Raw genomic sequence first — 12,804 nt, 5'->3', positions numbered from 1 at the left:
AAGTTAACAAATCACAGCCTCAAGTAAAGCCATCAAGGATCAACTTAAAATGTGTAAGCGGGCATTCTGTAATGGTTGCATAAATAAATTCATTTCTTAGAATGAAAATGAGCCATTCTGATCATGTTTGGCCAGTGGTGAGTTTGGTAATTAAACTATTGATATTGCTATAAACTTCAGGGTTAGAGGAAGACAGAATCTGTGCTGATGTCTAATAGATCTGATTTGGAAACGATCTGTATGCTGTTACTGGTAATGATGGGAAGGGTTAAGAAGTTTGAAAGTCGGCTCAAGAAATTATACATTGGTAAGATTAACAATAAGCAAGGAAATGTTATTTTCAGTGTGTATAAGCTAAATATTTGAAGTCATTAAATTGATTTTACATTACGTAAACGTTCTGCTGGGATTCGAAACCCTTAAGATGCTTCAGTATCCATCAGGACAGAAATTGTATTTAAAAGTACTTTGGCTTGTCAGTCGAGCAGCTTTTGAACTATAGTCTCTATAATTATAAGCATAACATTGTAGTTAATGTGGTCATTGCAAACAGCAAGGTAAAAGTCATCGGATAATCTACTTAGAAAGGTTAGATTAGTATTGGGCAGGACACTAGGAGATCTTCCTAGTGTCCTGTTTTAAATGAATAGTCTCCTCCTTAAATTGTTATGTAATAATCCAGATCTGATTAGTGAGCTTCAGGTAAAGGAACACTTAGGAGAGGGTGAGCATAATATGTTAGAATTCATCCTGAAGTTTGAGAAGGAGTCATTAAAATTGGATATATCAGTATTACAGCGGAGTAAAGGGAACTACAGAGGCATGAGAGAGAATCTGGCCAAAGTTGATTGGAAGGGGACACTAGCAGGAATGACAGAAGCACGGCAATGGCTGGTGTTTCTAGGGAAAATTCAGAAGGTACAGGAAAGATGCATCCCAAAGATGAAGAAATATTCTAAAGGGAGGATGAGGCAACCATGGCTGACAAGGGAAGTCAAAGACAACATGAAACCAAAAGAGAGAGCATATAACATAGCAAAAATTAGTAGGAAGGTAGAGAATTGGGAAGCTTTTAAAAACCAACAGAAGGCAACTAAAAAGCCATAAAGAGATAAAAGATGGGATATGAAGGTAAGCCAACCATTATTATAACAGAGAATATAAAAAGTTTTTTCAAATGTTTAGAGGCACTTGATAAAATAGGGCAAAGTCACCATGGTTTCCTTGAGGGGAAATCTTGCCTGACAAATCTGTTGGATTTTTTTGAAGAAATAACAGGCAGGTTTAGACAAAGGAGAATCGGTAGATATTGCTTATTGGGATTTACAGAAGGCCTTGGACGAGGTGCCGCACATGAGGCTGCTTAACAAAAGAGCCAATGGTATTTCAGGTAAGATACTAGCATGGATAGAAGATTGGCTGACTGGAAGGAGGCAAAGAGTAGGAATGAAAGGGCCTAATCTGGTTGGCTGTTGGTGATTAGTTGTATGCTGTAGGGGTTTGGTGTTGGGACCAATTCTTTTCACTTTCCACACCAATGATTAGGATGAAGGAATTCATAGCTTTGTGGCCAAGTTTGCAGATGATACAAAGATAGGTGGAAGGGTAGGCTGAGGAAGCAGTGAGTCTGCAGAAGAACAGAGACGGGTTGGGGAATGGGCAAAGGAGTGGCAGATGGAATATAGGGTAGGAAAGTGCATGGTCATGCACTTTGGTAGAAGGAATAAAGGCATAAACTATTTTCTAAATAGAGAAGATCCAAAAATCAGAGGTGCAAAAGGATTTGGGAGTCCTTGTGTAGGGCCCCTGAAGGTTAATTTACAGGTTGAGTCAGCAGTAAGGAAGAGCAACTGCAATGTTAGCATTCATTTCAAGGGGACTAGAATACAAAAGCAAGGATGTAATACTGAGGCTTTATAAAGCACTGATCAGGCTGCACTTTAAGTAATGTGAATAATTTTGGGCCCTTTATCTAAGAAAAGATGTGCTGGCATTGGAGAGGGTTCAGAGGAGTTTCACAAGAATGTTCCCAGGTATGAAATGGTTAACATACGAGGAGCATTTGATGGCTCTGGACCTGTACTTGTCTAGAAGAATGGGGGGGGGGGGGGTTCTCATTTAAACCTTTCAAATATTGAAAGGCCTAGATAGAGTGGATGTGGAGAGGATGTTTCCCACAGTGGGGGAGTCTAGGACCAGAGGGCACAGCCTCAGAGTAGAGGGACACCCATTTAGAACAGGGATGAGGAAAAATGTCTTTAGCCCGAGGGTGGTGAATCTGTGGAATTCCTTGCCACAGACAGCTGTGCAGACCAAGTCATTTGATATAATTAAAGCAGAGGTTGATAGCTTCTTGATTAATCAGGCTATCAAGGGTTACAGGGAAAATTCAGGAGAATGGGGTTGAGAAGGATACTAAGTCAGCCATGATGGAATGCCAGAGGAGACTTGATGGACTGAGGGACCAAATTCTGGTCCTGTATCTTATGATCTTAGGCAGCCCTTCAGGATTGAGGATGACGCAATATCCACTCTATAGGATTTGAGGGTTCTAAGATGTGTAATAAGCCCAGTGTATGACACAGATAGTTGGTAGCTTGTGATTTGGTGCGCTACTTCCAATGCTTATTTGGGGCCCCTACATGCACATGGTTTTCAATACCCCGATTGCTCCTTCATCTCTTTTAGTGGTCTTGGACGAGTGATTCCCAGGAGTCAATAGGGATGTTGCTTTTATTCAAGGAGGCTTTAAGCACGTTCTGGATCAGAGTGAAAGCAGGCCTGGGGCCCACAGTCTCCATGCAGGCCATCAAGAACTTACCTATACTAATCCAATTTCCAGCATCATCCTTAGCCTTCTATCCCTTGACATTTCCAGTGTTCATTCAACTACTTTTTAAATGTTATGAAAGTACCTGCCCCCATCGCTCATTAACACCCACAAAATGTTTATCAAATGAGCCAGACAGGATCTCTCCTCAATAAACCCATGCGAATGATCCCTGATCAATCTCTGCTACTTCAAGTTCAGTTTAATCCTGTCCCTCACAATGTTTTTTTCTCCCCAATGGGTTCCATATTGTTGATGGCAGACTCACAAGCCTGTAATTAACTTGGTCATCCCTGCTACCGTTTTTGAATAAAGTAACACATTTGTTTCCCTTCAATCACTGGGCACCACTTCTGCAAGCAGCAGATAAGTGAGAAATGTTCATTTAGACCAGGGTTAATATGCCATAAACCAATATCATTAATCAAGTGGTCCGTGGACCCCAGGTTGGGAACCCCTGATTAAGACCTTAACAACATTTTCAGGCATGGTTTACCCCTTGGTGCCTAATAGACCTACTATTTCTCTGTCTATCCTCTTACCTTAATATACTTAATAAGTGCATTGGCATTTTCCTTAATTTTCCCTGCCTGTGCTATCTTTGTCTCCTCGTCCACTTCCTAACATACCACACAAAATGCTGGAGGAATTCAGCAGGTGAGGCAGCATCTGTGAAAATGGACGAGCAGTTGGGCTGGAAAGGAAGGGGTATACACCAGGATAAAAAGGAGGAGGAGAAGCTAGAAGATGATGGGTGAAGCCAGCTGGCTCTGAAAGATAAAGGGCTGGAGAAGAAGGAATTTGATTGAAAAGGAGAGTGGACCATTGGAGAAAGGGAAGGAGGAGGGGCACCAAGAGGAAATAGACAGTAGGTGCAGGAGTAGGCCATTCGGCCCGTCTAGCCAGCACCACCATTCACTGTGATCATGGCTGATCATACACAATCAGTACCCCATTCCTGCCCTCTCCCCATATCCCTTGACCCCGCTATCTATAAGAGCTCTATCTAACTCTCTCTTGAATGCATCCAGATGCTTGGCCTCCACTGCCTTCCGGGACAGAGCATTCCACATATCCACCAGTCTCTGGGTGAAAATGTTTTTCTGCATCTCTGTTCTAAATGGCCTACCCCTTATTCTTAAACTGTGGCCTCTGGTTCTGGACTCACCCATCAGCGGGAACATGCTTCCTGCCTCCAGTATGTCCAATCCCTTAATAATCTTATATGTTTCAATCAGATCCCCTGTCATCCTTCTAAATTCCAGTGTATACAAGCCCAGTCGCTCCAATCTTTCAACATATGACAGTCCCGTCATTCTGGGAATTAACCTTGTGAATCTACGCTGCACTCCCTCAATAGCAAGAATATCCTTCCTCAAATTTGGAGACCAAAACTGCACACAATTCTCCAGGTGTGGTCTCACCAGGGCCCTGTACAGCTGCAGAAGGACCTCTTTACTCCTATACTCAATTCCTCTTGTTATAAAAGCCAGCATGCCATTAGCTTTCTTCACTGCCTGCTGTACCTGCATGCTTGCTTTCATTGACTGATGTACAAGAATACCCCTTTCCCCTTTTCCTAACTTGACTCCATTTAGATAGTAATCTGCCTTCCTGTTCTTGCCACCAAAGTGGATAATCTCACATTTATCCACATTAAACTGCATCTGCCATACATTTGCCCACTCACCCAACCTGTCCACGTCACCCTGCATTCTCATAACATCCTCCTGAGATTTCACACTGCCACCCAGCTTTGTGTCATCAGCAAATTTGCTAATGTTACTTTTAATCCCTTCATCTAAATCATTAATGTATATTATAAACAGCTGCAGTCCCAGCACCGAACCTTGCGGTACCCCAATGGTCACAGCCTGCCATTCCAAAAGGGACACATTAATCACTACTCTTTGTTTCCTGTCAGCCAGCCAATTTTCAATCCATGTCAGTACTCTGCCCCGATACCATGTGCCCTAATTTTGCCCACTAATCTCCTATGTGGGACTTTATCAAAAGCTTTCTAGAAGTCCAGGTACACTACATCCACTGGCTCTCCCTTGTCCATTTTCACAGTTACATCCTCAAAAAATTCCAGAAGATTAGTCAAACATGATTTTCCCTTCATAAATCCACGCTGACTCGGACTGATCCTTCTACTGCTATCCAAATGTGTCGTAATTTCCTCTTTTATAATTGACCCCAGCATCTTTCCCACCACTGATGTCAGGCTAACCGGTCTATAATTCCCTGTTTTCTCTCTCCCATAAGAGCTAGAGTGGGAAATGGTTCTTCCAACCAGAGAGTGGCTTCATCTTGACAGAACAGGAGGCCATGGACTGACATTAGGGAACAGGAATGGGAACTGGAACTAAAGTGGCTGGCCACCGGGAAATTCCACTTTTGATAGATGGAGTGGAGGTGCTCAAGGAAGTGGTTCCCCCATTTTAAGTAGGTTTCACCAACGTAGAGGAGGCTGCATCGAGAGCACTGGACACAGTAGATAACCCGCATAGATACGCAGGTGAAATGTTGCTTCACCTGGAAGCACTGTTTGGGGTCCTGAATGGAGGTGAATGGGCAGGTGGAGCAGTTCTCGCACTTGCAGGAATATGTGCCAGGTGGGAGATTAGTGAGGAGGGATGAATGGATTAGGAAATCATGGAAGGAGTGATCCCTACAGAAAGAGGAGAGTGGGGGAGGGGGAATAAAGATGTGTTTTCTGGTAGGTCCCATTCTTTTAATACTTCCCTGACTTCCTTTTTTAATATTCCAGTAGCTACATTTTTATCCCACTCTACAGTAATGTGCACAAGTCTTAGCCACATATATATCGCTAGGGTGCCTAAGACTTCTGCACAGTACTATCTTTGTCAACGTGGAGTCGAGAGCCAGTTTGTAAATCTGGCGGGAGCAAAGGATGCTGGGAACAATGAGGGTGGAACGCTGTGGGAGGGATGTGGGACAGGCAGCAGAGAAGTGCCGGGGCAGGGGTTAGCAGTGGTGCAGACATACCCAGCCCTGAGACACCAGGCAAGGTCATTTGATTACAGGCAGTTGGTTTATTGAATATTGCACAATGTCTCTCTGGTGCTTCTCTCTCCCTTCCCCTTTTCCCCACCATGATAACCCTCTCCCTGCCCCCTTCCCACTCTCAGTCCTCAATAGAGACCCATATCAGAATCAAGTTCATCATTCACACATGTCATGAATTTTTTTTGATGTAGCAATACAGGGCAATACATAAAATTATGACGATACTGCAGTTCTGTGTAAAGTCTTAGGCACCGAGCTATATATGTGCTTTAAGACTTTTGCACAGTACTGTACATACTAAATGGTATCCAGGATTCCCCGGGCTTGTTGCTCCTTGTCGTCTTACTTTTCATCCAAATAAGAATGTGCTGGCCCTGATCTACTTCACTTCTGAATGACTCCCAACAGCTGTCTGTCAGCGTAGCTGCAAGTGGCACAGATCACAGTTCACCTTTTCCTGTTCTTGAATCATCACACTGAATCTTTTCTTCTGCCTACACAGTAATCTCATCCCATAACGTAGCTCGGAATAAAGTGTCTGTTTCAGGGTCTTGCATCAGGCGTTCAAGCTGTACAAAAGGAATGATTTAAATGCCTCTAAGATGGCAGAGTAGGAACAGTATAACATTTCAACTCAAAGGCAGTGCTTCTGAGAGACTGCCGCTCCTCTGGAATGCCACAAGTGCAGACTGAGGTCGGAAATGAACCTTCTAATTGTAACGACAAGAATTAGCACAATTATTACAGCGCCAGCAATCAGGATTCAATTCCCGGCGCTGTCTGTAAGGAGCTCGTACGTTCTCCTTGTGACCGCACATGTTTCCACCAGCTTCTCCAGTTCCCCCCCCCCCCCCACGCTCCAAAGACGCATGGGTTAGAGTTGGTAAGTTGTGGGCAAGCTATGTTGGCACTGGAAGTGTGGCAACTCTTGTGGGTTTCCCCTCAGCACCTACTCAGAATGTCGTTGATGCATTTTGTTGTATGTTTTGACGATTAAATGTACATTTAGCAAATAAAGCTGGAGTAGAGCAGACTTGATGGGCGGAATAGTCTAATTCTGCTCCTCTGCCTTATTGTCTTATAGTCTTAATGCAATAGTTGCAATTAACTGCATCAGGTTACACTACAGCAGCTGATGGGAGAGTCTAGGGCCAGAGGGCACAGCCTCAGAACACAAGAGCATCCCTTTAGAACAAAGATGAGGAGGAATTTCTTAAGCCACAGCAAGGTGGATCTGTGGAATTCATTGCCACAGACGCCTATGGAGGTCAAATCTTTGAGTGTATTTAAAGAGGAGGTTGATAGGTTCTTGACTACTCAAGGTGTCAAAGGTTATGGGGAGAAAACTGGAGAATGGGGTTGAGAGGGATAATAAATCAGCCATGGTGGAGCAGACGATGGGCTGAATGGCTCATGTGTCTTATGGTCCTCGGTTTTATCTTTAATCATAAAAGCACAGTTGAATCCATTTGTTATTTCCATAAATTATACATATATAAGAAATATACAGTAGCTATTTAATTTCTTGTAATGTTAGTTTGATAATTAGTGCCAATAACTCTGACATCTATAACACAACTTGAGATCAAACGGTGAAAGGAAAATTGTTAGAAAAGCAAAGAAAGAATCCCTGCCTTGTGGGTCTGAACAAGACATAAAGATCTAATTGCATTATCCTTTACATCTTTCCAACCAGATGCTCCTGTTTATTTACCAGGTTGCAGGGAATGTGCTGTATATAGACCCGCAGATCAGACAGAACTCACACTTGCACTTCATTTAAAATTTTGCAAGGAACTCTTGTTTATTTGCTTGTAAAAAAAAAAATCTCAGCTCAAAAGTAATTTTAGCCTTCGCCAAATGGAGACCTCTTCGATAAAATGGAGGGCTATGGAGCTCTTTCCATTTCCACTTCTACCAGACAAACTAATTCGATAATGGCGACTAAAAAGAAACCTGCTCAGAGTTGTCAAGCACAAAATGCTGGAGGGACTCAGCATATTAGGCAGCTTCTAGGGAGGAATATAAACAGTCAATGTTTCGTGTCGAGACCCTTCACTAGGACCTCATTAATCCCTTCAGGAGTTCCTCCAGTTCGTTGTGTGTTTTGTTCAAGATCTTCACCATCTGCAGAATCTCATGTGCTTATGATTAGAGCTATACTGCCATTTGGATCATTTTTTCATATTTTAGCCATAACTTATTAAGATTTTACTGAACTGATTAATGAGAGAAATGACCATTTTGAGTTGATAGCTGAAGTTTAACAAATGTGAGAGTTTACCCACAAGGAACTCACATACTTTCTTCCAGTATCTATTCTGTCTCCTGAGAGGGACAGCAGTTAAAATTGCATTCAGAACAAGAAATGAACTTGGCAATGTAGATTGTCCTTACTTGCTGGCTGGCCAGACTGCATCAATTAAGATGGGATCATTGAATGGGTAACTTAAACATCATCAGACAGGGAAATGCCTGTAATCTAACAGCCCACTCATCTACCACCCATTCCTCGCCTTGCCTTTCTCCTTACTCCCACCTCTCGGGTGGCAAAAGGATCTACTAAACGACAAATAGTTGGCCTTCTGACGTGCGATGTTCGCAGAGCTTGACAGTCAGCTTGCAGACTTTTCACCACCAGTCAAGGTGACATCCTCAGTGCGCAGTTGTTGGTGTTTCTCTCTGGGGGTGTTTGCATTTATAAAGACCCCCCCCCACACGCACACACGTTTGCTTGTCTCGGTCCTGATTGGCTACCCCTTCAGTTGACCTTTGGTTCGTGTTTGTTTGGCTCTTAGGGGTTTGTAGATGGCATATATTTCTAAATGTTTGTTTACGGAGTTATCAGAAGAGAAGAGCTTCTAAAAATTCTCATGCCTGCTTCGTGTTTCCCTGCGCCAGAACCTCCATGGTGTCCTTCTTGGTCTTCGTGTCCCGAAATCAGTGACAGCGGATCACATTTTCTTTCCCTCCTCTCAAGAACTCCCACAACCTTAACTCTGTCATCCAAGAAGAGTGCAGTGGGCCTTTCTTCTGTTCCCAATCTACTGGATCAATCCTAAGAAACTGCAACTGACAGATTAAGGAATTTTAAAAGTGCAAAGAAAGGAAGATTGATGCTGTTTAAATCTTTGCTGATTGTAGACGTCACTTTCTCATTCCCTGTTTGCCGCCTCGATTACAGATTGAAAATCCCCTAAGGATGATGTTTCAGCTTTGTCAGCTTTTTTTTTCTCATTCTCTCTCCCTTTCTTTCTGTATGATTAGGTCATTTAGAAACAATTTGCCCTAACAAATGACTGGGATCATTTTCCCCTGCAACTTTTCAAGTTGACTTCGAGGTAAATATGTAGCACATCGGATAGTGAGCCGAGGCTTTGTTTTAAAACCCTTCATGGTTCACGGTGCAGAGCACTTCACTCGCACAGTGATTATCAGATTGCGCAAGGAGATTGTCTGATGAACAGTGACCGCTCGAAGACCCCAGTTTTAGAGCAAATGATCCGGGCACTGCGCTGATGACCAGCCGGTCCAGATGAAGTAACTCCTGGTCCCTGGTGCATTAAACAAAACACTCAGACTTTCTCGCCATTTGACAATTGCCTCTGACCCATGCTGCACCGGGGTCCTAAATTAGCAGCAGGCATTTTTTAGGCAGAACATAAAAGGATTCATCTGATTAAAACTTTTGATGCCCAGTAATTTTCCCAGCACAATTAGCAGCGCAAGTGGAAATCTGCTGTTTGAACAGCAAAGTAAAATTGGGTATATCAATTCTATCAATAAACCCCTGGGAACGGCTCGCAGACTGTGCTGTGTGTTCTGTTCAGCATGTGTTAACTCTTTGGAGCACTGAGCCTCCCACACCCCACTCCCCACTCCCCCCACCCCCATTACCTCCCACTAAAGATCTGCCTTACACCTCAGTGCAACGGAGATGATACTTCCTCAGGATCTCCTATCCGTGCATCCATGAGCACAAGCAGCAGGCGTCGGCAGGCCATTCGCAGCCAGTTAGCCACATGTTCCGCATTGTCAGATGGGTAAAGCAAAACATTTCTAGCTTAGTTGAACTATTGCAGAGCATGGACACCACTGTGCTATTAAGCGCATTGTATTCGATAAAAGTTTGTTTCTTGTTTCTCCAAGTTCCATCGTGATACAAGTAGTCTGAAATTATATTTGTGTTCAGATTCAAGCATTCTACCATAACCAAAAAAAGATTCTGAGGAAGCAATACTTGTGAAAAAATTTGCTATCCTTTGTTTAACTGAAGGTTAATGATAACATGGCACAAGGACCTATACCACCTCGTACAATTGATATGACAATTGATTTTTGTCGTTGCTCATCTTTGCTCTACACATGCCCATTTTCCTTAACTTGGGTTATTGGACAATTCTATTTTTAGCTCTTTAAGAGATTGCAAACTGCCATTAATTATTAGACTTTGAATCTACAGTTCTGCACAAAAGTCTTAGGCACATATATATAGCTAGTGTGCCTAAGATTTTTGCACAGTACTGTAGTAATTTAATGTATTGTACCATACGCAAAAGTAAAAACAAATTTCATGACATGTGAGTGATGATAAACATGACTCCGATATGGGTCTCTATTGCGGACTGAGGGTGGGAAGGGGGCAGGGAGAGGGGAATCATGGTTGGGAAGAGGAGAAGGAGCAGGAAGCACCAGGGAGACATTCGGTAATGATCAATAAACCAATTGTTTGGAATCAGATGACCTTGCCTGGTGTCTCAGGGCTGCGTGCACCTGCACCCGCCACCTCCCCCCACCACCCTGACACTCCTTCTCTGCCACAAATCCGCACTTGTCATTCCCAACGCCCTTCGTTCCCGCCGTATTGACAAAATTCACTCTCTGCTCCAAATTGACAAATTCAGTACTGTGCACAAGTCTTAGACCCCCTAGCTATACATATGTGCCTAAGACTTTGCACAATACTGCATATGCTGGCCGATATTCGTCCCTCAATCAACACCATAACAAAAAATGATTAGCTTCTCATTCACCTGTTGGCTGTTACTTTGCAATTTTGCTTAATTAATTACATAGTACTTCTAGCAGGGCAACAGTCTGTGTAGACCAACTGTGTTTAAGCTTTACTCCCCTCCATTTCTGATTGTTGACTTCATCCCATTAGTGTCAAGCCCTGTTATGTGATCCAGTCCCCTCCATTTTCTTCAACTATGCAACAGGGTAGTCATTCAACTTTTGAACAATTCTCTGGGTACAGAGAAAACTTTACTAACTTTACAATTCATTTGAATACTTTAGGGAAATCAATGTTATGTTACATTTATTGCCGTTAAATTTAGACTTCCCATGTGAAAACATCGTACCTACAAGGGTCTCAGCCCAAAACATCGACTATTTATTCATTTCCATGGATGTTGCCTGACCTGCCAAGTTTCTCCAGCATTTTGTGTGTATTGCTTTGGATTTCCAGCATTTGCAGAATTTCTTGTGTTTATTGTCTACATTTAATTCTCTTGAACCTCTTCATTGTTTTAGAGATCTCTGTTGGGCTGTTCCCTTAGCATTCTCCTTCATAGAGGATCTAAACTAATCTTTTCAAGCTGAAATATCTATGATTTTTCCGAGGCCTATTGGTTCCAATATTTTAATTAAACTGACAAGAGCATGAAAGTTTGAAGAGGTCTGATTAGAATGCACATTTGGTCATTGCATTTATATTGTTTATTTATCCTTCCAGGTGTAAGTACTGTGATAGGTCATTCAGCATCTCCTCTAACCTGCAAAGGCACGTTCGCAACATTCACAACAAAGAAAAGCCATTCAAATGTCATTTGTGCAACCGTTGCTTCGGGCAGCAGACCAACCTTGATCGCCACCTCAAGAAACACGAGAACGAGAGCATTCCAGGTATGACGTAGCTCTCTTCTCTGGGTCTGTGCTGGACACAGCAGCACAGCTGTTATGATGCTAGACTGGTATTCCAGAGATTTTGTTGGAAGCCACCTCCAGCCAGTTTGCAAAATCAAACTCAGTTTTTTAAATACCCTGAAATGAAAGTGTGATATCACCAAATGTGACCATGATACTGTCACATTGTTGACAAGGTCTGGTCACCCTTTGTATTATTTATCTCAATTTTGTCTGGGGACTAATTTTTTTTCACTTTCTCTTTCCCCTCTTTTCCCCAACCCCTATGAATCACAATGATACATTTTAATACAAGTTCTTCTTATTGAATATCTCTGAAATGGAGTTCATCAACATTTCTGAAACCCATTACATCTAATGGGTAGGGGGTTGGGCTATACATCTTCAACCCATTTCCAGGGTTGGACTTTGACAAGCTATTATTATTTCCCTGGTGATCATTTATTTATTTAATTTAATTGGCCGTTCGAGCATGGGACAAATTACAATTAACCTACCAACCAGTATGCCTTTGGACTGTGGGAGGAAGTTGTTGCAAAGGCAGCGATGGGAATTGAACCCGGGTCGCCTATACTGTAAAGCGTTGTGCTAACCACTACACCACCAGACCGCCCCATCGTGTTCAGGAATGTTTTGCTCATTTAATTATTGTGGTGAAAATTGCTTTTGTAAATCAGATTACGTTCATTTTTTTTTTCAGCATTATTGAACTGTGCCCAGTGAAATGGTCTTCCCAGACAGGACAACCAACAGAGGAGTGCAAAATCTTTCCAAGTCTTTATGCTTCTAGTTCATCAAACATGCAGTACACAAAAGCAGCAGGCACATTTTAAAAAGAAAGAACTGTTGCTCCCTTCAACCCCAGGGTTCCTAACCTTTTTTATGTCATGGACCCCTACCATTAACCAAGGGGTCCGTGAACCCCAGGTTGGAAAGTGAAACTCTACCCTTCAATCTCCAACCGTCACCCCTGATCAAACCTGTCCCATACTACTGTCCATTCTTTATCATAA

The 12,804-nt window shown here is 42.7% G+C and overlaps 1 protein-coding gene across 14 annotated transcripts in view; it reads left to right on the top strand.

The window, feature by feature from the left end:
* The window catches only part of prdm16 (PR domain containing 16), a 742,940-nt gene that overhangs the window by 693,976 nt on the left and 36,160 nt on the right, over nucleotides 1-12,804 (top strand). For all 14 annotated transcript variants that reach the window (XM_059952207.1, XM_059952208.1, XM_059952204.1 and 11 more), the window contains one exon: nucleotides 11,601-11,770. In XM_059952207.1, the coding sequence (XP_059808190.1) occupies nucleotides 11,601-11,770 (170 nt within the window). The remainder of the gene's footprint in view (nucleotides 1-11,600; nucleotides 11,771-12,804) is intronic.

Source organism: Hypanus sabinus, chromosome 27, assembly GCF_030144855.1.
Source record: "Hypanus sabinus isolate sHypSab1 chromosome 27, sHypSab1.hap1, whole genome shotgun sequence".
Taxonomy (NCBI): domain Eukaryota; kingdom Metazoa; phylum Chordata; class Chondrichthyes; order Myliobatiformes; family Dasyatidae; genus Hypanus; species Hypanus sabinus.
This window is presented reverse-complemented; position numbering and strand designations above follow the sequence as displayed.